The sequence below is a fragment of the Agelaius tricolor genome, unplaced genomic scaffold (assembly GCF_023055355.1).
Source record: "Agelaius tricolor isolate 1412-34295 unplaced genomic scaffold, bAgeTri1.0.p SCAF_3, whole genome shotgun sequence".
Lineage (NCBI taxonomy): Eukaryota > Metazoa > Chordata > Aves > Passeriformes > Icteridae > Agelaius > Agelaius tricolor.
The window spans coordinates 45,718,292-45,744,288 of record NW_027269263.1 but is presented as its reverse complement, the minus strand read 5'-3'; the positions used below and the strand labels follow the sequence as shown (position 1 = coordinate 45,744,288).

The 25,997-nt window shown below is 37.7% G+C and overlaps 1 protein-coding gene across 4 annotated transcripts in view; it reads right to left on the bottom strand.

Moving 5' to 3' along the window:
* The window catches only part of ST7 (suppression of tumorigenicity 7), a 136,161-nt gene that overhangs the window by 18,834 nt on the left and 91,330 nt on the right, over positions 1 to 25,997 (bottom strand). For all 4 annotated transcript variants that reach the window (XM_071423695.1, XM_071423697.1, XM_071423698.1 and 1 more), the window contains 5 exons: positions 25,748 to 25,823; positions 23,812 to 23,966; positions 20,727 to 20,824; positions 8,725 to 8,839; positions 782 to 854 (listed from right to left, as the gene is read on the bottom strand). In XM_071423695.1, coding sequence (XP_071279796.1) covers positions 782 to 854; positions 8,725 to 8,839; positions 20,727 to 20,824; positions 23,812 to 23,966; positions 25,748 to 25,823 — 517 coding nt within the window. The remainder of the gene's footprint in view (positions 1 to 781; positions 855 to 8,724; positions 8,840 to 20,726; positions 20,825 to 23,811; positions 23,967 to 25,747; positions 25,824 to 25,997) is intronic.

The window sequence follows — 25,997 nt, the reverse complement described above, 5'->3', positions numbered from 1 at the left end:
TTTCCACTCCACTTGCTTTTCAACTTTAGGGGGGCATTCGACCCTCAGGTGCACAGACACAACTCTGCCTGAGATTTGTGTGAAGGCATCTGAGAGCAGAACGGGGGGTTTTGAGCTCCATCTCACGAGGAGCTGAGCACCCTTTCAGAGTGGGCTGGTGCTCCCAAGTCCACAGGCATCAAATAGATGTGCTCAGCACCTTGGAAGGTTGAGACCCAAGTGAAAAACATAAAAGGAATGAACAGATATTTGTGTCTCTAAAAATATGAACGTCATCTACCTCTCAGAATCCCTGACATAATAATGCTAAATTCACCTGCCGCTACTTAATTAGATGAGCACTCTGCTGACAGCACTTGTAAAATGACATTGTTACCAGTGCATCCACATTTAGTTTTTACCTTTTTGGGGTCAGGTTTACAAAAAGTTGAAGAGGTTCAGCCACACAACCCTTTTCAGTTGCATCTTCACCATACTATCTAGGAAGCCAAAGCTCACCCAGACAGTATTTATAAAACTGAAACAAGAACTGAATTTATGCAATTTCTCTTCTTTTCTTCTTCCTTAGCATCTCAAGTGCAATGTTTGATCACTACAAATTTTTTATACATAAAGTAATTTTATCAAAAATTTTATATTATTAATTATTTTTTATATATAAAGTAATTTACCGCAGGTCTTAATTTTCCTGCTAAATCAGATTGTTAGGGTGTGGGCTCAGCTAAGAAAAATCTTACATTAAATCAGGAATTTTTCTGGAATGTGGTTCTTAAGCACTTACTTGTCAGAGACAGCTCTGGCTTTGAGCAATGCAGCTGTGTAGCATATAGTTGCTGATTTTGGTAAACTTATATCTGTTGAAAAGAAAGGAAAAAATTAAATATTTGAACACTTAAAAGTGTGCAGAATAAAAGTGTTTGATTGATACTTTAGAGTAAGCATGACATACACAAAATTAGTATGTGAACTCAGAATACTTTCTCATCTTGGGACTTATGCTGCCACGTCACATGGAGTTTTAAATTTCCACCTGATATACAGGTTTCAAAATGTGTGTTAATGACCTCTGGAAGTGCTACTTAAACAGCAACTGGTATCATCAGAGAGCTAATTCAAAGAGTGACATGATGGAGACAAAATGAAAGAAGCCATTACTCCATAGATAAATATATAGATAATTCTGAATACCTGGATTTTTCCATAGTTCACAAAATATCTAAGTAATACCTGAGGGCTATCTACTTCACTCTTCATGTTTTCACTGAGAAGCATCTGTCTAATATGAGCATGTAGCAGCTGTACAAGTCAAGACAGCTATTCAAGTAATATAGGATTTGACTTGCAAGCAATCAACCAGTAGATTGATTGAAGCTAAAAATCTACAGTAAAATATGGTGTTTTGCCTCTCCTCTTAAGAAAATATTGGACCAAAACACACATCCACCAGACACTCTCTAGCCATTTTATCCTGTTTCAGAGACACACGGGACCATAAACCAAACTTAACCCATTAGTTAACTTAATTTATACATGTTTTCTACCAGCAAATTGGCACAATGCATTCAAAAGGTAGAGAGAAATGCTGCTTAACAGACTTGAGTGATGTATTTGTTCTCACTTTACAGAGAATTGACTTCCACATTTTTAATCTCATGTTGTGATCCTTGGAGATGTCCTGTGCAGGGCTAAGAGTTGGACTCGATGATCCTTGTGGGTCCCCTTCAACTCTGCTTATTCTGTGATTCTGTAATCCACCCAGCAGTCACATATTGAGACTGAAATATTCCAGCATCAGAAATTTAAAGATAACAGGTACATGAAAAAAAAAACAAACCACAACAAACCAAACCCACTAAAGGTTGGATTCCGCAAACCCTTCTGTACACACTGATAACTTCCTATAGCAAACAGAAAACACAGCACAGCAAACACAAGGCACTGGGGTAGGCCCACTGTAGAAATGAGGAGCAGCTAATCTGACTGTTGCTCTAAGAAATTATCTGTCCCTTGGTTTGTCATTAAACTTGATTAGAAAGATGAAATTAACATGATAACTTGGTTACTTCAGGATTAACAGACACTTGTTATTCACTGAACTCATGTGCCTGGCAAGATAGGGCTCCAGAAGGGAGTTACACAGGACAAGCAAGTCCTATCTCAGCAGTCATCATCCTTCACTTATTAATAACCAAGCAACCAGGCACAATGTTATTCTGTGAGACAGAAAACATTGCCAGAATGACTGTGGCACTTTGAAAAGGCTACCTGCTAAATCCTGTTATCTTTTTATGCACTTGCACTTTAAGTATGAGGCGTACAGATCCTGCTGGAGGCTTCCTTATAATATATTGCAACTATAATTTCACTGGAGTATGTAATTGTAGTGACTAAAGTAATTAAAATCAGCAGCATGCAGAGCAGTTTGGATGACAGATATGTTAATTACTCCACTAATAGAAGACGGCTACAGACACAGGCACGAGCACATCTTCAGTGACAGGAAGAGAAAATATTTCTGAACACCTCCAATAATCCTCTTTATATCAAATTTTCCTTAACATCAGGAGTTAAAAGTTATTTCCAGTAAACAGAAATGCCTTTTAAATATATTAAAACACTATCACAAAACACTGTCTTCTAGTAGACAGTAGGTGTTTCTGAGCTGCAAATGTCTGTGCATATAGATTGCAAGGTGATTCAAAAATAACAGCTGGCATCTGCAAGGAAGAGAAATGTGCTGAGATGAGCTAAGGCTCAGATACACCATGTGAATCCTTTCTGCAGAAGAAATGGGATTTCTCAAAGAATGTTATGTTCAAATCTGATCACCCATGGTCAAGAACAACAAAAGCAAACAGAAGGATTGGACTGTTTTTGTATCAAATAAAATGAAACAAAGACTGAGAGAGGATCCAGCTGTTTACCATGCAGACCCACATGGAACACCAGGAGAGAAGAAGGGTTGCTCAGGTAAAGGACAGCATTGGCACAAGAATAAAAAATTCAGAATTAAATTTAGGCCTCAGATAAAAGAAAGTTTCTGTGAAATGAACATTTGAGGGAGATTTCCAGGTAGAACAGTAGGGCAGAAAGACCCAACTAATTCTAGGATGGGGCTTGCTGAGCTCATGGAAGGGGCAGTATCATGCAGGGAATGCAACAGCAGGGGCCCTGATTCACCCAGGAGGCCTCTTCCAGTACTATGCTGCTAGAGAGCAAGCAGCACTTGTTTGAGGATAATACTTACAGACCCCTAGCAATGGAAGAAATAGATAAAAATGTTCATGTTTATAACAGAGTGGTTGGAGTTGGAAGTGAGCTCTGAACATCATCTAGTCCAACGGAGACAGCCCTAACAGGTCCATGCCTGCTTGCTTTCAAAAATATTTTTCTTTTTGTTTGCTACATATTAGACCAAAAGTATTTAATCCTGCTGTATGCTGGTCTATGACTACAATACTTGAAAATAATTTTGCCTTAATCTCCAAAACTTCACCCTCGTATTTTAGAGAGAGGCATAAACAATTATGTCTAGTAACAACTTGAATTTAGCAAGGGAATTGTGTCCAAACTAGCCCTAGGAGATATGTACTCTGTCAGAACCAAAGTGAAGTTTTAATAAATGACTGTGTCCAGCTCTCTGAGCCATCTGGCAAAATATCTTCACATACACTGTTTCCCACCCTCCTGTGATTACTTGTAGAGCTCACACAATGTGCTGAAAGATGTGACTGCTATTCTGTTGTCAAATCCATCAGGACATTTTTGCCTAATAGAAACTGATGTGTCAATCTAGAAAAGAGTCTCCTTCTTTCTTATTGCTTGTATTGTTAAACAGAATGCAAAAATCTAGACTTAATTTATAAGAATTTTCTTTCAATAAGCCCCAATCATGTATGAGGAGGGCTGGGAAAGCAAATTCTTACAATTCATTTGCTTCTTAAGCAGTTGCTTATGAGAATGAACTGATGGAAAGATGCTGTGGATATGCAGAATATGCTATATATCATCTAAAAAGGTCATGGGATCTAGTGTTCTCATCAATAGAAACTAAAAAAAAATATGAATCTAGATATGGAATGATGCGACATTCCCTACCAAGTCAGCAGAAGGCTCTAAACATAAAGAGACGGGCATGTTGCAATTGCTTCAGTCATTAATAAATGCAAAAATATAAGTCACTAATCACAAATTATTCCCAACTTTGCACAGGTGATAGGAAGAATTGCTTATAGATTGAAAGCACTCTAGCAAATAAATATGTGCAGGCTGGAATCAGTGATGACAGAAGAGAGATGCAGTCATGTATAAGGACACAAACATTAAGAAAGGAAGTGAATTAAGCAGATACAAATGGTAAAAAACAAGAGTAACGTGATGGAAATCATTAAAGAAAAGTATGAGATGAATACCAGGGGAAACCACTATCAGAAAGATCTGGTATCCCATTAGAACACTGACCACATTTTCCTACAAAATGTAGTAGAAAACATGCTAGAGGGAGCACAACTATATGTATGGTGCTTATGAAAACTAGTTCTGATTCTCTGTACTTTTGGCATTCTTTCTCAGTAGTGGGAAACACCCCAATCAAATACAGTCCCTATGATACAGTGGGAAAACCACAAGTAGCCTTTATTTTGCCATAACCACAACTAAAATTTACACTATTCAGATATGGAAAGATTTAAAATTGCTGATTTTAAACATTTCATATGCCACTCTTGCTGACAAGCATATCAGTGACCAAGCAAGTGCCAGCCACTTTAACTTGACCAAGTTCAATCCTAAATGCCTGTAGAGAGTAAGGAATAATTTCTGCTTAAGAAAGTTAAAGAGAGCAAGACTAGTATAATTACTTTAGACTTGTGCTTTTGCACAAACAGGCAAAACAAAAAATGCCACAGAATCATTTGGCAAAAAAAAGAAACCAAATGGTATGAACAGACACAAACTGTTGCTGAAACCTAGCTGAAGTTATTGACAAATGATTTTGATATGGAGGAAAGAAATCAGTTCTTGCAAGCATAAGCTGGAAAAGATGTGAAAGGAACAAAGACAAACTATTCTCTCAATATTACTGTTACACAAACTGGAGGCCTTGATTTGTGTCTCTTGGAAAAGGTAGATTAGATTTTGGTATAACCATAACTAAAAGGAACTTTCTTTTAAGATATCTCTTTCAAAGAAACAAAAGGGTTATAAAACACTGTTTATGAGGAAATGGCTGCTTCCATACTGCCATTTTCTGAAGAAAACTCTTCATTGCACTTAAAACACCTACCCATTTAGCTCCACCAGGTAGAATACCTCCAAAACATCAAGTATAAACATGGAAAGTAATGAAACTATCTATAAAACCCCTGGAGACCATAGCTAATGTAACTGAAGTCTGCATGCAATTGCTTAATCAATCTGCAACTCTCTACAAAAGGACTGCCTTCAATATAAATAGAATTTGCATGCATAATCTGTAAGGACAGTAAGAAATTGGACAGAAGGGGGCAGAGAAAAGAGTAGCCATGAATTAGCTACATTTTAGACAAGTCACTTCTCTGTGTTAACTGTTAGGATTTCACTAAGTTTTAAGTATTCCAAGAAAAAAAAGTCTTTATTTCTAAAGTTGTCTTGGGTTGCAAGATGTAGCTGGGGGTGTGTATTCTATTGCCATCTGTTAGAGAGGGGGCAATTATCTTCTCTTAATTGGGCAGTTTTCTTTATCTCTTCCACAACCAATCCTCTCTCTGGGAAATATCTGCTGTTAGGGGGCCATTGAGTCTCACTGCATGACTGATAAAATTACATCATGCCACTGGGAGATGATCTACCCAGGGGGAGGAGCCAAGCATTCCTACCTGGATATAATCTGAGATTTGGAACACCAGAGGAGCAGCCTTTTTCCCACTGGATTCCCAGAGGAACACCAGGCCCATCTACACCCCTACCAGACCCTCAGAGGTTTGGTACAGGCTCACTGCTACAATAGAACCACACCTGCCACTGCAGGAGGACTGCAGCCACCATTTAATCAGACTGCTACTAACACCTGACCCACAGGGTGTCAGGTCATATTCTGACTTGGTCAGTGGTTTTTTTTGTACTATTACATTTGTATTTTAAATTTTTCTATAAAGAACTGGTATTCCTATTCCCATATCTTTGCCTGAGAGCGCCTTAATTTCAAAATTATAATAATTCAGAGGGAAGGGGGTTACATTTTCCATTTCAAGAGAAGCTCCTGCCTTCTTTAGCAGATACCCATCTTTTCAAACCAAGACAAAAGTGTTTCTTCAAAGGTCTGCATTTTAGGCCATTCAAAGGCCTAATTTAAAGTAGGATTCTGCTTGAACAAGCTGCTACCAAATAGAAAAGTGTCAAAGCATAGAGCAGAATGAGATCTTTTGTATTTAAAACCCATTTCCTTTCCATGTGTCCTTTGCTCTAAAATATTGTCTCAAGTGAACTCTGCATTTGGGATTCTGGCATGGTGATGTGGCCTTTCTCCTTCTCTGCAAAGAGATATGTGAGAAAAGAATCTGTGTAAGATGTTCGTCCTGCAAACCAGAAGGCCTTTAGTCTCACTGGAAAACACTGTATTTTTAAAAAATGAAAGCAAGGACAGGTTTAGAGAGGAACCATTGCATCACTAAGATTAAACACAGAGGCATCCATTCTGTCTAAACCTGACTTTAAATTGACAGAAAAGTCTGGGTTTTCACACAGTGCCCAGGTTATCACTTAAAATCTATCAAAGCAACTGGCTGCCCAGGGAAATTAATAAATCAGTTGTTCCAAGCATCCCTACAAGCAGACCAACTCCCCCAGCCATAACTATTTCTGCTGTAAATAACATGGATATGTGTTAAATCAGAGCCAAAAATATTTTCAGAATTCAACAGTATTTAGGTCATCCTCACTCTACTGACAGACACTGAACTCTGAAACCATAATGATGTAGCTCAGCAACAGTGCATGCTGTTCCACTAATGAGACCCTTTTTCCATGAATAATGAGTATGGACATCAGCTCTGTTGCCAGGTACATAATATAAACACAATTTAACACATGGCTTTTGGTAAAGCAGTGCATCTGCTTGCAGAGGCTGAGGTTTCACATGATGTGGTCCAACATTTTAGCATTTTAGCCCAGGGTGGGAGCAGACTGCTTGAGGAAATAATTTGTTCATATGTTATCAAAATACAATAAATCAGGTTTGGTCTTAGTCAAAAAAAAACAGTGGAGTGGGACCAACAGAAACTGCAGATAGGGAAGTATAAATGAGTTCAGTGTTTTATATTCCAATAAATCTTACAACACATGAAGCTGATGAGTTCTAAAATGAGCTGAGACTCCCTGAGACAGGCCTTCTGAGACTCATGAACTGTGAGGGTTATACTGGTTAAGCCTGTGTTTGCTCAGTCCTTTTGCAAACCCAGCGCATACACACACCATACCAAAGTGTGAGCTGAAACTGCCTATGCTCAAACAGCCAAAGTAAGAGCTTTATTCTTAAAAGTCTCATTTGTTCTGACTCTATCACATGCTTTTGAGAAAATGAAACACACTTTCAATTTTTATCAACTTCCATGACATAAAGTGCTACCATGGTATTGTTTAAAATCAGGGATCAGTGCTTTCAGTATGCCAAAGTAGAGCTGGCACTGGAGTTTAGTCTTGAGATTTGAGAATACAGGCTTAATACTCTGTTCTGTCACAGTTCTGGTATTTCCCAGGACTATTACCTCATAACTACATTGAAGACTAGAAGGTGCCAACATACTGTGATGCCTGGGGAATAAAAACCAGCATTTCTACTTTTTTGCTTTTTAACATGGCAAAATAAAGAACATAGACATCTCTCCCAGGGTCACAGGAATTACTGAAATACAAGGAGCTACTAGAAAGACTCTGATGTGACCACTTTAACAGCCAATGTCTTCAATTAGACTAAGTACAACCAAGATCTCTTCCAGAGTCATTACTGCTACTGAATGGCAGTATTCAAGGGCCTGGGTGACATTTTGATCTCTGCTTAGAATGATTTGACGCCAAAAAGAGTTGAAAACATTCCAGACTGGACTGGTAGAAGTGATTATTACTAATGTTGCTTGTAACCAGCTGCTTATTTATGTTTTTCTTAAATAGTCTTCAAGTTTAAAGACCCAGAGCTCCAGCAGCTGTGATTTGAACATGAAAAGAGTTGCAGTGCTGCATAAACCAATGTTTACTGAAAAACAAAACAAAATAATACAAAATGTTCACCTAGTCTTCTGAGCTTCCCAAAGTTTCCCTATAAGATATGAAGTTTGCTACTCAATAGGCTGCTATGAAGTTAAATCAATGTTCTCTTCCATGCTACTAAGTCAACAATCACAGATAAGTCCATGGGGGAGCTGATAATATTTTCTTCAGAAAAGGTTTGAATAGCATGCCATAAAAATTCAGCAGAACCTAAACAGTCATTTCTTTAAACATCAACAGAAAACAAAGCAAGCACAAGGGAGCTGCTAGTGAGTGCCATCTCCTTGTAAAATGATTTCAGCATGGGCTGGCAGAAAAAATGCACAGTATTTCATCTTTGGATAAAGGATTGTGTAAGGGCTTGTATGAAGCTCACAGCTATCAACTTAATTACAGTGTTTCCTAAATATTGGGAGTTTGACTTAAATACATTTCTTCTGTGTGTATCACCTAGAGAAAATACAAATACATATTTGAACTTACCATCATACTTTGCTAAGACTGCCTGGACGTCTGCATATGCTTGCAGTTCCAGCAAAGCCTCTAGCAGGTTTTCGTGGATGTTGAACATGCTGAGCAGGGGAAACTCCTTCATCAACTACAATCAATAACATATGAAAGGGTTAGATTATTAAAATGGAGAAGGTTTCTTGTTCAAAATGCATTGAAACAGACAACACCAAGTTAAAACTCCTCAGTTCCCCTTGCTCTTAATTCTTTCCCAAAGCTCATTATTATCTCAGAGATTTCTGAGCTCATAATGGATACAAGATCAGGTTCTTGTCAAGAATGCTTGTATATGATGTAATTAGTCAAATCCAACAACCCAGCTATCTGAACACATAACTCTCCTTCAATGAACAGGCTTCTTCAAAGTCAAAAAGAGTTATTGTTCTGGGGAAGAATCCTCACCAGTGTACTGCCAGTTTATCAGTTGTACATAATCCAGCACCTCTCTGGTAAAACCAGAAAATACATTGAAAAACCACAATACCAGCAAATTAGAGATGTTACTTATCTACTTACATAGAGAAGCTTACATATATGCAACCATATTATCAAGTATGTGATACCAGGATTTGTAATTGTTAGTACTTAAGAACACAATTGCAATTGTGGCCAACATTAAAAAAAAAAAAAGAAAAAGAGAAGGAAAAGGAGGGAAAAGGAGGAAAAGAAAAAGAAAAGGAAAAAGAAAAGGAAAAGGAAAAGGAAAAGGAAAGGACAGCAACAATAGAAAAGGTAAAGCTCATGCAAATCAAACACCGCAACTAAGGAATACATCTTGTATGACAAACTGAATGAAATATGGAGTTAAAACAATCAAATCTTTTCACATGTAAGTGCCTCTACTTTATGAACTAAGCCATTGAGAGATACCAGGAATATATTTTTAGATACCCTCAGTTTTAGTATCTGCATAGATTCAAATGGCTGAAGCTGATACTCAATTGCATCTCTTTTTTAAGTCACATCTATAAGAACCATCCATGTTTTTTACTGCAGAATTGATTAAATAATATTTTCTATTGTCAGAGTGATTCTCTAAAGAACTGAAGTTTTAAAAGATCCTTGCTTCCTTGAGTCCCCTCTATGGTTAACTGCTTTCATGATGTAGATTCAGCACAAAAAGGTCCCTGACAGTGAATAACTGGGGTAGCTGATATTACCACTGCTTCTCAGGAACTTGCAGGGAAATACTAAAATTTACAATCTCTCTGATAGGGTTTATGAGAACAGAAATACTGTAACATGCCAAGTAAAGAATATGATTCAAGGTCAGCCTTGCTCTATTTGAAACTAATAAGCCAGATCTGAAAACTCTGACAGTTAATAAACCTACCTTTCAAGATGTAAACAGCAAAACTGATGAGAACCAGCAAATCTTAATCTCACAAACAGATAAAATAAAAGTAAAAAGGATTGAAACAAGGGATGGATATTCACCAACAACTTCAAAAATGAGAAAAAGGTAATGCACTGGAGCTTCTCCACTCTGTTAAGAAAAGAGGCCTTAACAGGTAAACAGAGAAGCAAAGCACAGAGAATTTCTTTCTTGTGAAATGATCTGGTATAGGCTAATGGAAGAACTATTCTGACCTTAAGACTCTAAATTTGTCTGTCTGGAATAGCATGGACTTTGCTGCAGTTTGAGGATTATTAGAAGATGACAGGCAAGAATGGCAGTGTTTTATTTAACTGATTATATAAATTTCTGGTGAGAATCAGGATCACTGAGAGAGCAGCTGAAAGAGGCCACTGAATTTTTCATGTTAATGGCACGGGGATGGCCATAAACTCCTGGTTTCATTGGTAGGAGCTGAACCTGTGAAAAAGAGCACAAACAAAACTGCAAAACTTTTCTCCTCCATTAAAAAAAAAGACCACAGATCTTGAGATCTTGATGCTCACATAGCTTAAGTGAAAGGGTTTCAGAATAAAATAAAAAGTTTAAGTCATTGTTTGTGAAGAGAAGTAAGTGCAGGTGAAAATACATTTAATCACATTCATTAGCTAAAGATCCATCATTAAGTCTACTTCTCTTCATTCTTGTCCTTACTCACTATTGGATTTTTAAGAGAGGAAGCTACTATTTGGCAGGAAAGAGCATGACAGAATCTGGCTCTACATAAATGTGATTTAAAGTTCAAAATGAACATCTTGCAAAGAAACCTCTCTAAGGGATTAAGAAAGATTATCCCTGCTCATTGAGAATGAATAACTGCTGGCAAAATAATATTCCCTCCATCGGTGAAGAGAAGGGAAGAGCTGCTAGTTAGAGATGTACTCTGGCCAGTAAAAGCTCTTACTCTGGTTCTCTGCCTCTCACTGACATCACTCACTGATTATTTTTTTTGCTATTTTAATTAGGTTCTGTCAGAGTGATAAAGCCTGTCTCAGACAGCAGAGGAATAAAGGTCACTGTCTGGACTGCCAGGCCTCCAAACTGAAGTGTTAATAAAGGTTTCATCTGGGAAAGGTCGAGTGTTAAGAAGTCTAAACCAGTTATATTGAGCTCAGTTAATACTGTAGCCTCAAAAATAAAACACCTCTAAGTGACCACTCAGCTATTTGAACACTGACTGTGCATAAATGACAGCATGTTTGCTATTAAAAAGAAGAAAAAGAAGACATTAACTCATTTTTCTGTCATATCTGGATGTAGAGTTTCTAGTTCTCACTGCAAATAATTTCCAGTCACAGTAAAAATTTGTTTACTGAGAAACCTGCCAGAAAGTAAAGCCACTTGGATGGAAGAATATTATGACAGGTCATCTTTCAGGTCTCATAGTGAAAGCAAACACTGGGAAAGAAAAAACTGCCACAAGGTCTGGTGGCTGGTCAGGGAAGGCCACACACTGGGCCATGCTGAGGAGCAGTGGGAGCAGACTGAGCTTGCTCCCCTCCCTAGCAGATGGAGGGGGAGCTGGTTCATGCTCCACACAGAGATGTAAAGATGGGCATCTTATTCCCAATTATTATTCCCAAACATTATACCTTAATTATTCCCAAACACAAGATGAAAAACACACCCTTGAGTTCCCCAGACCCGTACATGGAGCTCTAACTGGCCTCCAGTTTAAGAGGCACAGACATCCCTTTGAACCCAAAGATTTATTTTCTGCAAAGTTACAGACCAGTATTTGCCAAATCATTTGGATTATAAATTTAAATTATTTTTACTTTACTGTAACCTGAGAAATAATTTTTTTTGAGTGGCAAGCACAGCACTTCAAGACAAGATGAAAGCTCTGCTATCATCTTTCTCCACACCTTCAGACCTCAAGAGACAGCCACCAAATTCAGCACTCAAGATTTCCTGAGCCGCAGAGCCACTATAGCATTTCACACATACACTACTTAGAACTAAAAATGCCATTGTAAAATTCAAGCTGGTTGGTTTCTTGGCTGGCATTAAAGAGAAGAGCTCCACTGAGCTAAACGAATTTTCACACCATGTGAAAACAAGACAGCACATGGCTATAAATGTATTCCCTCTTTACAACATGAGGATATTCAAATGGCTGTTGAACATTTAATGCCAAATCTATGTTCACAAGGATTTTACTTTGAACTTCTATTGGTCAAAACACCTTCTGGAGATCTAAGTCAGACCTGGAGCTGGGTTTGTACATATTCCCTTCCAATTCCTCTGTGTGTTTAGGGGAAAATAGGTACAGGTGTAGAAAGTGGAACTGCTTTTCTCTGAAAGAGTCATTATGTATACTGCAAATATATAGAAAAGGTAGTTTTGCAGGTAATTCAGTTTTAATTTTTTAGATAAATATATTTTAGGAATATAAATTTGCAGAAAAATTCTGGAAGTAAGTCTGACACAATCTGAACATATCTGAACATTAGTCCCAGAAGCACCCTATTCCCAGATTCACTTCAATTCACATTACAGGGTGCAGGTTCAATGATTTTGTGATAGATATGAAAAAATGATGATTGGAAAAAATACCTTATGGTACAAAGAAATCCACATCTGATTTGTTGGATGAGGAACAAGTTTCATCTCCCAAAGGACGTTTATTGAAGAAGATTCCCTGAGAGTATTTCAGTTATTGCCATTTTCATTTAGATATAATTTTTAAAACATTTTCAAGGAATGTAGCTCTAATGTCTGCATCAATTATTCTCCCTGTGACAACACTAACATTATGAATCAATTAACCAAGAAACATTATTTGTGTACAAACCCACTATAACCTGCAGCTTATACCTACAACTAGGCCCCAGGACTCAAGGGAATGCAAAGGTGGACAAATGAATAATGTTATATACAACCTGCTGTTGACACATTTATTCTCCATTTGCATGATTATATGCATGGTCACAAAATTTATGGGCAGGGCATGCAATCATTCATTGCTGTTTGTACTCCCATCTTCTCCACCAACCAGCAGTAACATTAGTCAGATCAATATATTCAATTGAATGAATTCAAAAAATGCAGTGTGAATTTATCCCAAAATAAAGAGACAAGAAAACAAGGGGAATTCAATGCAAACAGTGAAACTATTACAACCTTAGTTACTAGTGCATATGTTTCTGCAGTGGGTATCTGAAATGGAAAACTGTCTCCTAAAGAAAGAATGGCGAGGCTGCCATCTTTCAGGTGCAGCTGTCCACCAAAACTGAAGGACCAAGCACACAGTATAGATGACACTGGCATTTTCACAAGTGCTTTGCATAAACTGCTTTCTGGCATAATGACCCGTAATCTGCTAACTGAACAAGGTGGCAAAGGTAAAACTCCAAGCCATTTCTGAGTAGAAAAACAGAAGTTTCCATTTCTGTGAACTTCATTGTCTGCAGATGACCCTTCAGATGTCAAAGCTCTGACTGAAGCTCACCCTGGGCTTGAGGCATTGAAAACATGTCACTCCATGTTGACCTTCTGATATCTAATTAGATACACTAATTCTTAAGTTGTTCTCCTGGCCAGCTCAACTGGCAAGGACAGAAGGACAGAAACACTGTGAGAAGACTAAAGTTAGCACACAAAAAGCCTCAGATGCTTAAAAATGAGTCTAACTCCTGGTCCTAAAAGTGCAATTTATTCCACCTGTGTCTCTTTATGAGTGAGATTCATGGGATAAAAACACATCATAGCTCTTGGAGTTAGAAAAATATCTAAAATACACTGGAGCTACCTGAATCAAAGTTCTGCTTAATTATAGCAAAAGCAGGATTCTGTCAATTCATTAATTCCTGTAAGTAATGCATTCCTTTTGGTAAATGATCACAGGTTTCTTTGGAAGCAGCTCTACAGTTACCCTTTTACAGCTCAGAGAGGATAGCAGCTAAGAAACCAATTTAGTCAGATCTAGTTGTTTTGAAGCTTGGAAATGATTAGCAGTAGGATCCTTGTATTTTCCTCATATGTGGAATTCAGGAAATTTGACAACTTCAGAGTGTAAGAAAAGAGACCCAGATCCAGTTCACACTAACTCTGGGATGACATGGGTCTATAATTTGCCAACATTCCATTTTAAACTTGAATTTAGAGCTAGCGCTGCATAATATTCAAAAGACAATATGACTTCAATGTAGGATTAACAATGAGTAAATTAAGTGAAAAATAATCTTACTAAATATGCAAACTCTAAGGAAATATGTTAGAGCATGAAGCCTTTTTGTTCTCTCTTAATTGGAGGATTAAAGTCTTTAGAGTATGACAAGTTCTTTAAAGAATACAATTATGAAAATGCTGTTATTTGGACTATGCTGTAAAAAATAAATGTATTTCAGGAATTAAGGGGAATTTTAAAGACAGATGTGGCATGAACCCAGAAGAACACAAGTTGTTCCAGATTTTACACTTACTACTAAACAATTACATTATATAAAACATGTAACAGTTTTAAATTATAATAATGTTTGTCACATCAAATATTAGTAACTTTATAAAGAATGAAAATAAAGTCATTACTCACAGTCCTGCTGAAAAAAACCCCTTTATTTGCATCACAGATTCACAGAATGTTTTGGCTTAGAAAGGACCTTACAGATCATCTAGTTCCAACCCCTCTGCTGAGGGCAGGGATACCTTCTACTAGAAACAACCTGCTCATGAAAACTCATATTAAATACATCTAATTCTCCCTGAAAGTAGAAGTGGCTACTAAGAGGTGGCAAAAGCAGTAGACAGAATTAATCCTTGAAACAACATCCCAAAGTACTTTTTTCCAGAAACTGATATAATTTTAGAAGTGGATTTTTAAGTGAAATAAAGTGAGGAAATTATCTAGGAGCTCAAAAATGAGCTACGATGATCTAAAGAGATGGAAGACCATAATTAAATTACTATACAAGTCTCTGAATATTGACTGATGCAAGATGGACAAAAAGGACTCCAGTGACCAGGGCACCCACCAAGACTATGTGACTATATTCTATCTTAATGGAATGACAATGCTGGAAACCTGTAATTTATATGAGAAACGTTACTGTCAGTTTAGGTAGTAGGCACCAAATTTTTAGCTTTTGAGAGTTCTGAGCAGAATCGTAATGATGACTAAAAGTGAGGGGTCTGAGTCATGTGAAGATAAAGGAAGGGATAAACACCATTAGGGGAATCACAGAACTCTCCATTTTAAGAGCCCACTGAAATGAGGGATATTCCAACTCGCTCTACCCACTTACCATTCCATGTGAATCTGTGAACAAACAAACTGTATTTGAATATAGAGACATATGAAAATTTTAAAATCAGCATTTATCACTTGCCATTATTGCAGTGCTTGTGGATCAGAAAAAGATTTAACTGAAAATATCAATCTGTGGTGGAGACTGGCAAATGTCACCATTCACAGGAGTAGCAAAATATATGTAAAAGTATAGTAGTAGTAAAGAACAGCAAAATCTATGAGATAACACTGGTCTCATTGAACCAAGTACCTTCCCTTCAAATTTTAATAAATGGGGCTTGAAACAACTGCTACAGATGTGAACAAAACTAGAATCCCACTCACAGCAGAGCAGCCTGCCTATCCTCACCTGTGTAACACAAGCCAAAGAGTCTGACTCACTAACACTTGCCTCAAGCACAGAAGCATTGGGAGAGCCAGACAGTAGCTGTCACACATTAATTGTGTTGTTAAGTTGCTAGGGATCATAATATCTTTATTAGGAATAAGAACTCCCTTTGTTTCACACAATTTGGTAATTCAAGGTGCAGAACACTGTTCTGGCTACATATATGTCTTATTCAAAAAGTAATCAGCATTCCACACAAGAATACAGAATTCAACAGAATCTTGAATAGAAATCCTTATTCAAAGCTCAGCAAAAGAAGTTGTAAAGAAAGTATGCTAGATTTGCAGAATTATCATACCAGCAAAAATCACTAATACAACTGATCAGAAGAAGATAAAAACCCAGCCTACCAATATCATTAAAATTGATTTAGTATGGTTGAGTACCCTTTCAAACCCTTCAAGTGACATAATCTCTTAAACTATTTCAGATGCTTAGGGCAGCCCAACTATTTACAGGACTTCTCATTCAGCCAATGGCTAAGCATGCAGCACTCTTGACAATACAAGCTGCTTAGGTGTCCTCTGTGGCATAAAATACACATTTAGTGACTGCAGGTGAGCACCAAGATGAACACAAAAACACATTCAACTGAAATATCCTCAGCAAGGTTCTCAGAGCTAAATATGTGTAGAAGCAGACTTCTAGGTCCTTTATTGTGATCTAAAGAATAATTTCTCAGCAGATATGACTGATACTAGAAATAAAATACACTTTTCTGACTCTGAAAATGTGTTTGTCATTCTTTCCTTCTCCAGACTTAAGGAAGACCTGGAGACCCTCTTCTCTCCCTATACCTCACTCAATTCTGAACAAGTTGCTGAGCATAGGGCAACTTGCAATTCCACTGTCTCAGAAATATGTACTTAATAAGAACACAAAGCAATCTTCGAGGGAGTGCATGCCCATGGGGCAGGAGATAAATACACTCTAGAATGAGTTTCTTCCATCTTCTCTCTGAAGGAGGAAGCAATTAAGAACTTCCACTTGCTTTGTCCACTAGCATACCTTTTGCCTGCCACTCTTCTCTTTCATAAACATACATCTCCCTTCAATTAAAGTTTGTTTCACCAAATGTTCTCCAGAACAATCCCAAGAAGCTCCAATTAATTTGACAATTCATCTTCCTGCATGGTACACTTTCATCTGGATACTCCAGTGACCCAGTTAAGAAAAATGACTGTGTTGGCCTGCTCCTGAATTCAGTGGTGCAGTCACTGATTCAGTCACCCACAAAGCAGAGAGGGAAGTGCCTTTGCATACCCTCCACACACTCTGTTTTCCATCAATGAAAAACACAAGATGCAAACTTAGCACATTCCTGTTTTCTTCCATTGTAATGGTGAGGGATTCTGAAAAGAGCAGATGGAAAGCAGGTGGCACAAAAAGCTACCCTTGCTCATCACCACTACTGGCTTGCAACACTGTCCACAAGGAAGATTCAACACAAGGGATACTAAAGATTACTCACAGCCACCATTATGGCCTTTCCCCTCTGCACATACTAAATCCTCCAACATCATTTAGAACAAACTACTTAAAATCCTCCTAACATAATCAGCACAACAAATAAAATAACGAGCACTGTAGACTTTCTCCTCGGGGACAGTAAAAGCAATCTAGTTCCCTCACAGACCATATCATGCTCTGTATAAACAATAATAAAACTGGAATAATTCTGTTGACTACATTGGAGTTATTCCAACAATACACTAATCAAAATGAGATCACAAGTTAACTCAATATATACAAATAGTGACAGCTGCTGGTTTCTATAGCAAAATATAGTAAATAATTATCATCAGAAATACAAGCAAAAGCAACACCTATGTATGATTCCATTACATGCTTCCATGGAAACTACAGGTTTGTAATTCCCATTAATTCAACTGAATGAATTACGTCCAAGCAGCAAAGCCAGCAAAAAAATACTGTCTCAAAATCAATCATAGAAGCAACAAAAATTCCTACCCAGTTTTTTTAAAATTAAAGCACCCTTGATTTTAAACAGTTTTTAGAATCAGTTTTTAAAAAAGTCCCTGCTTTTAAAAACCTTCAATATAATATTAAGAAATATGATTTTCCTATCAGCAGTGTATATAACCATAAAATAAAACTCTTATTTAAGTCACCAACAGCTCATTTTCCTTCTATTAAGGTGCTTTAAGTAGGATCTCAGTCTTTTCCTACAAAAAATTCAAGCAAGACAATCTAATCCATCAGTAATGTCCTCAAGATGGCCTCATATATACAATAAATTAAACACTCTCAAATATTTTATTTTTTCGAAGTGGCAAAGACTCACTACATCCCAATCATATTTCCCAGATGGTGTCATGAACCTCTTAACACTTCATTTCCATCATGTTCCATGTCTTGAGAAACCTGTTTTCAATCTTTCAAACACAAACAGGGCCTCCACCCTCTGTTCCCTGATGTTAGATTCAGCAGTCCCCAGCCAACATATTCTTCGTATTCTTTCTAGGATGAATAAATTCATCTCCTTCCTCATCAATCACAAAGAAACCTTCAATGACAGATTCATGTTCTTCAAAACTCTCCATAAGTGTACTATTTATGTCTTCTATGAAGAAATGGAGGATATGCATTCATCAGAAATAAGTAGCTCCAAGCCAGTCTAGGAGAAGCATCTGCAAAGTTGACTTGACCCTGATTTTGCTCCCAGCGTACTGGAGTTGTGACCTAGAGTTACTGCTGCTTTAATATTTCATCTAGAGACTTGCTAATTCTCAGCTCTGCTTGCTTAAAAAGAAGAGCTGTAAAGGTATCTAATTCAGTTCTGAGAATTTGGCTCGGTGTCTCTATGTGGAAAAACACAGAATGCATTGATCTGAGTTGAAACTCCCTAAGATGAAATTCCATCTTTATACCTCCTCTGTCTTGCATCCAGTCCTTTTATTTTAACAAAACATTCCTTTTGAAGAGTGTTTTTTGTTTTTAAGTGTCTAATAGCTGATGATTTTGTCTCCCTGTTATTGCTGCCTCTGGAAATCCACACTGTACTTAAATGCACTAATTTTCTATTTTGCTTATAAATTTCAATTTTATCTCTAGTGAAAAAATAAGTCCTTCACTAATCAAAGCTGTGTTTCTCACTTTGCATAAGAAATCTAGGACTAGACAGACCACCCAAGTCCCCAGACCAAGTGCTCTGCATACACTACTATCCATACATATTGACATCAGCAGAAGAATGCTTTACAGAGTATCTGTTCCCCATAGCCCTATCTACAAATCTCAAAACACATTTAGCAGCCCATAGTAAGCTCCAGAATTTGCCATAATTATGATGTGTGATATTTGAAGGGGAAATTCAAAATTTTATCTTTCTTGTGTATTTATGCCAGAACTTAGAATTCCAATGTCTGTCCCAGAAACATCTCAGTATTTGTCCCACAGTGCTTGTGTAACAAAATTCATGAAGAATCAGTGGAGCTGGCTGGACTGAAAACAATGTTTTTGAAATCAACGTTCTCCCAGCTGACCAGAAGACTGCTAAAACAGGTCTTTCTTCCTCATCCCTCTTTCTCACACTCCTAGCTGTACAATGGTTTTTTTGACAAGCTCTTTTTCAACAACTCTGTCTGGGATTCTAGTGGTTCTGAAAATTGAGAGTTGTGTGCCTGAAGAGCCCCAGCAAGAGTCAGGAAACAAAGTTACTCACCACTTGGCATCTGTAGATGCTTAGGATGAGAACCTCCATTATTATTGTGAACTCTGCTCAGTGTTTTCAAAAAATGCTTATGAGTGCTCTAGTTTCAAGAGATGTCAAATCCTGGATTCCAAGCTGGCAAACACACTTGCCCTACTGCCCCTGATGCAAGTGCCTCAGCTCCAGAGACAGTCACTTTCCTTTTTACATTAAAATTCCCACTGACACATAACAAGAATTTTCCTTTTCACTAGGCAGCTTCCTGGACCATTCACTGAGCTGCCTAAAGCACACTTTACAGGTGCTTCATTCCAGTCTGGGATTTAATTTTGTGCATTTAAAATTTAACACCTGCATCCCAATTTGCAGAACTATGCATCTTGCTGTATTCATCTCTTCAATTTTTTTGTGGGAGCTGGAATATGAAGTGTAAGAAACAAAGGAAATTGGGAGTTTTACCATCATTTGCCCAGAGATGTAGGGCTCCATTCCTCCTTCTGTCACAGATTTGCTACCTCAGGTGATGTAAGTCACCTCCTCAAAGAACTGTTCCTAATCTGCATCCTGGGAATATCACTGAAAGAAATTTTGGGCATTCACTGCTACATTGAAAAACTTGAGCATTTTACATATTTGAAACATGTACATTGCCTAATGTGAACAGCTGCCCCTTCTGCTATCTCCAAAATAGCTACTGTTCAGTGTTTCAAGTCTGTAGCTTTTTAGCTTATAACTACCACTGGTAGCTCCCCTGCCTGCAAAGACACAATACAGTCAGCCCCCATCTCAGTTAACTACAGATTCTTAACTTGGGGTTTGACTTTTTAGTGATAGGTTTTGCATGAATAATTAACACCCTCAGAGCTGAATAGTGTGACACAAACGATGCACAGAGCCAAACTGCAGCTTTGAAGGAGAAAACAGAATACTTAAGACACGCTTATGAAGTTAGCAGCATTCACCACATGGCTCAGACAAAAAAATATTGCTAACTTCATGATCAAATAATTAAAGACTACAGTTCATTGCACATGTACCAGGATGGGAAGTTCAGTCTGCATGAGTAACCACCCATCTGGTATTTGATGTTGCTTTCATAACCCTATAAATAAATGATCACTTAACTTTGTCTTTATGTACATTACACATACAAAAGAAATACCAGCAGTGTTTACTGAAGCAGGAGTGGCTGCTAACTTGCAAGAAAATGTATAATTTCTAGACTACAATTATGTAAATGTCACATGCGGAAGAAATCCAAACTCACATCTCTCATCATTTTCACTGCTTCCCTGGTCCTTCCCAGCTTCCTTGCACACATTGCCAGCCTTCTTTTAATATATACTAACACATTGGTGTCCCTTCCTGTATAAGAGGAAAAAGAAACAGCATTAAGATAAAACAAAAGTTCATTTAGTATTCCAACACAAAAGGAAACATAGGGTTTTTTTTCAATTTTTTCTTACTCACTACCCTCAATGCTTTCACAAGAATTTTAATAAAACGTTACCAAAATCTGAAGATTTAGATGTGGCATAATAGAACTAAAATCAGTGGAAATAATCAAGATATACAGTGGCACAAATAAGTACTATTGGATTGGCCTTGCACTGTGAAATATAAGCAGATCTGAAGGTACAGTTGCATACATGCTTGTCAAAAAGAAGTATTAAAGCAAATCCTCATCCTCCTAACAATCCTTCTCTTAATGATTAGAAGAAAAGGATATTCTGAACTTTTTGTTTACAGCCTTTATTCATTACCCAATTACCATCTTCAAATTCTGCACACCACTAATTAGGGATGTCAAATTAATGTATTTCAGATATGATAGTCCTGTGTGCTGGAAGATTCCCTAACAGCAAAGATGACAGAAACTGAATAGCAGTTATAATTATTCTCTTGGAGAATTCTCACTCCTTCCTCCTCATTCGCTTCAAATGCGAACTCTTAAAATGCTTCTGGACCAACAGGAAATGAGTGGACAGATAATAATCTATAAAATTACTGAATCATGAAAATGTAATACACCTGCTACAAATTATCTTTGTGTATAGCATGTGCTCTGTTAAGATTTTAGCCTATTCCTAACATTTTCAAGACTTTCATAATAAGAACAACATGGGTGCTGAAAACATTCCAAGTACCTACAAATCGTTTAAAAGGTGTGATTAAAATTTTCAATAGATTAAGCAGCAGGTCAAAAGGACTTAATTTAGAGGAAAAAATAAATAAGGAGAGAAGAATTTCTTTAGCTGCATTCTGTATTACCTAATTCCTTATCTCTGTATTGATTCCTATATATTTAATACACAATTTATTAGTTACATCTGTTTCAACATGTTTATGTAATGTGCTATGAGGTTTACATTTCAGGTTAAGCTTCTTTTCAGGATTTTGAGCAGGAATGCTCAAAAGGCATCTACTTACTAAGAAATCAAGACATTTTTTCAGGCCAAAATTCTCTGAGGTTACTAATGACTTGGCATGCCTAACATGAGCAACCTTAAAAATAAAATTGCCCTTGCTTTTAATAAACTATCACATTTTGAAAGAGGGCAAGTTGGGTAATGAAAGTAATTATTTACTCTTTATGGTTTAACAAAATATTTTATGAAGGAGGTGAAACACATGAATAAACAGAAACATACAACAATATGCTGTGGTTTAAGAGATTACAGTGTATTTCACCTTTAAAAGATGTAATGCCTACTCTTCATCCCAGAATTGGCTCTGAAAACCAGAAATGGAAATACAGGACTTCTCAGAACCATGGAACTGCAACACATGTTCCTCCTCCACAGTCCCTCCTCTCCACCTTTGGAAACCATGCAGAAGTCTAGCATACAATCAAAAGAATTCTCCATGAAGTTCCTGTGTCCAAGGCAACATCTGAGGCTGGAGATTCCCTAATTTCTGTGGGTGCACACTGACATTTTCAAGGGGAGACTGAGTGCTACAGAACAGTGGGATGATCAGGTCCCTCCTGAAGACACAGTCAGAGCTGGCAGTCACTTTTCAGCCTCCCTGCTCTGTGACAGTGCACTCAGTTTTGTGATTCAATGGTTGCTTCCTCTGCTGCAGTACTGAAGGGTTTCAAATCTGATGGTGACAGAAGCCACCTAGCACACACAGGTTTCAGAAATACCATACTTGTATCTGCCTGCACAAATCTTCCCAGGTTACCTTGGACAAAAACATCATGACAGTGCTTACTAACCACTTATTGTGTACTTTTCATAGAATTGTTGCCCTCAAGATGGATTGAGGGCACAAATTAAGGTTTCACAGACAACCATAAGCCTGCTAGAGCCCAAAAATTGCTTCAAGGGCTCAGTTGCTTTCTATTTTTGCTTTCACCAAAAACGAACAAATCACCCTAAATATGATTTTACAAACAACAAATGTTTAAAATACTATCCCCAAGCTTTAGGAAGCCTTAGGTTTTCAGGTATATACTTGCATACACATTTGAAACCAGGGATCACAAACAATTTTACTATGTACAATTTTTATCAGTAATCTTCAAATTATGGAGGATAGCCAGAGGCTGTGAAATCAGGTCCTGAGAAACCTGAAGATGCCCAAAGTATGCTAGTGCTTGTATTTATGTAATTAATTTGTGTTATTTTTGCCTAAGGTATCCATTGTACTCTAGAAATAACCTTGACTGTTTGCTTTACTATCTCTTTGGTCATTTACTGTCAGTAAATGTATTTTCTAAGATTTAAGGAGTATGTAATAAATAGCACAGCAGATAAACCTGCTTATTCAAACTTTTTAGAAAAGGAATAAAAATCTAGACTTCCAATTAAAGCACTGTATTACTCCATTTTTTAAGTTTTATGTTTCTGTGACCTTTCTTAATAAATGCAACTAAACTTCCAATGTCTCACTGGCTAATGGGTCTCATTAACTTTTACACAGAACAACACAGTGTAAGCATTTACCCCAGAGCTGATGGAAAAAAGCAGGCAAAGCATCACTTCACTCCCATTTCCACCATGCCTTTTCACAACATAAGCCCAGTTTGCAAAAAGGCAACTTCCTTAAAGGATGTTCAGCTTTTCCTGAATGTCATATCTCTTTGGCTCTGATACCTTTTCTTTTCTGTTAAGTACATGTGTAAGCATTTTCTGCCATGACAAAATAAACGTACACCTGTAATCTGAGCATTGACATCTCAGCAACAGAATCAAACAAAACCACTAAAACAGAATAGTCTGGCTCTAGGACCACATTCCAGCCAATGTCAAACACTGAGTGCATAGTTCTTAGGGGGAAAACAAAAAAACCTAAAACCCCAAATCCAAAGAACTCTTTGGAAGTTCTCTTCCTCCTAAAAAACTTACTGTGCTGGGCTTCATATTGGGCACCATGGTGCTGTAGCTGCTGGCTGCGCCTGTAACAGCCCTCTCCAGCTTTCAGAGCCTGCTTGAACAGCTTCTCTGCCTCTACAATTGTTGTTGCTTCCTCTTCAGCTAAGAGAATATAAGCAGTAGCACACCTGCAAAAATATCAGAGGAAAAACCATAAGAAAGGTATGTGAAGTAAAAACTATATGAAGACATGCAGACTGGAAAGAATGTACTAAATACAGAGGCAAGGAAATGCTGTCCATGTACCTTTCTGATGAACTATTCCAATGAATAAATATTCTGTCAACAACACAATGACTCTCAGTTTTAGGACCTGTATCACTCAGCCCTTGAGTACACCTACTGACAGCTGTCCCAGAAAGTAAAGCAGCTGTCTCACTAATCCTACATCCCTAAAACTCCTAGAAATCAAGACTAGTTTTATGCACTATTGTTTTAATATAAACCATATCCCTTACTGCAATGATATGAAAAGAATCAACAGAACTGTAACACTTGCCATATAAAAAGAACAGATAATAAATGTAGTTGTAAAGATAAAACAACCACAACAAAGAAAATCCAACCCAGACCAAACAAAAACCAAAACAGCAACGTGCCCTTGCAGTAGAGCTGCACTAGAAGTGTTTCCAGCAGGTTGAGGGAGGTGATCCTTACCCTCTAGTCAGCCCTGATGAGGTCACATGCGGGTGTGCTGTTTCCAGCTCTGGGCTCCCCAGTACAAGGGGGACAAGGACATGCAGAGAGTCCAATGAAAGTGATGAGGGACTGGGGCATCTCACATATGAGAAATGAGTGAGAGACCTAGGACTGTTCAGTCTGGAGAAAAAAAGGCTTTGGGGGGAATTTGTCAAAGTTTGTAAATTCCTGCAGTGAGGAGGCAAAGAGGAAAGTGCCAGGTTCCTTTTAGTGGCTCCCAGTGAAAGGACCAAAGGCAATGTGCACAAAAAAACCACACAGGAGGTTCCCCCTGAATCTCAGAAACAATTTTTGACTGTAAAGGTGACTGAGGACTGGTACAAGCTGTCCAAGGAAGTTGTCAAGTCTCTCTCCTTGGAGACATTCAAAAGCCTACTGGACATGTTTCTGTGCCAGGCATTGTAGGTGGCCCTGTTTGAAGGGAGAGGTTGCATGCTGACCTTCAAAAATCTCTGCTGACCTCAACCATTCTGTAATTCTGTGAAATGTGAGTAGGACAGCCTTATAGCTTGCTTTTCACTTTTATGCTGCATGTTAAATCACTATACAAGAAGAAAAACTTCCTTCTTTTCTTCTGATGAAACACATGAAGGATTATCTGTAAAGCACCAGTTTATGGAATTCTAGAAGCTAGCAATCTAACTTCAGCAAACTAAGGGGTTCTTTTTATGCATGTTAGCAATATTTATACAGTTTGCCATACCAGTAAATCACAACAGCACTGAGTTTATTGTGGGATCTCAAAATACTACACTTCTCATTGAAAAAAATAAATAACAGACTCAAGGACCAAAAGTCACAGCAAATTACATCATGTTCTCTCATATTATGAAATGAGTATTTTGAGAATGTGTTTATGAGTCTCTTCTTTCTTGCTTCTGTTCTTGATGACTGAGAAATCCAGAAGGGAACTCTCCATCCTGTAAATGCATATTTCATATGCTCATCAGGAGGTAAATTAATTAGCATTTTTCTATGCTGTTCCAAAGCCTGCTGACATCAATGGGAAGACTCCCATTGTCATCACTACCCTAAGGATCTTCTGGGTAGCTAGCACAACATGCAGCTGTGCTGGTTTCCTTCTGTTGTAGGCCTTCCTTTGACAGGCCTGTAATCGTGGTTAAAAATTACTACAGCAAACGCCCTGCTTTAAAATATCAAATGGTTCTTTAAAAGACAGGAAATAAATGTTAATGTTGTTGTCACTCACTCATTCAATTCCAAAGCTTCATGTGCTGCAGAAATTCGGGCTTGAGGGTTTCTCTCTCTCCAGGCTTTTTGCATTACTATTCAATAAACAAAGGAAGAGAAAGAAATATCAGTTATTAAAGGATTAACAAGGGGAATCTACTGCACTATAACAAAAGAATTTATTGATCTCAGCCTAACTCACTACAGAGCATTTCATATAGCTCAGTGATCATTCAAAAAGACACATAACAAACAGGAGCTTTTGTCCC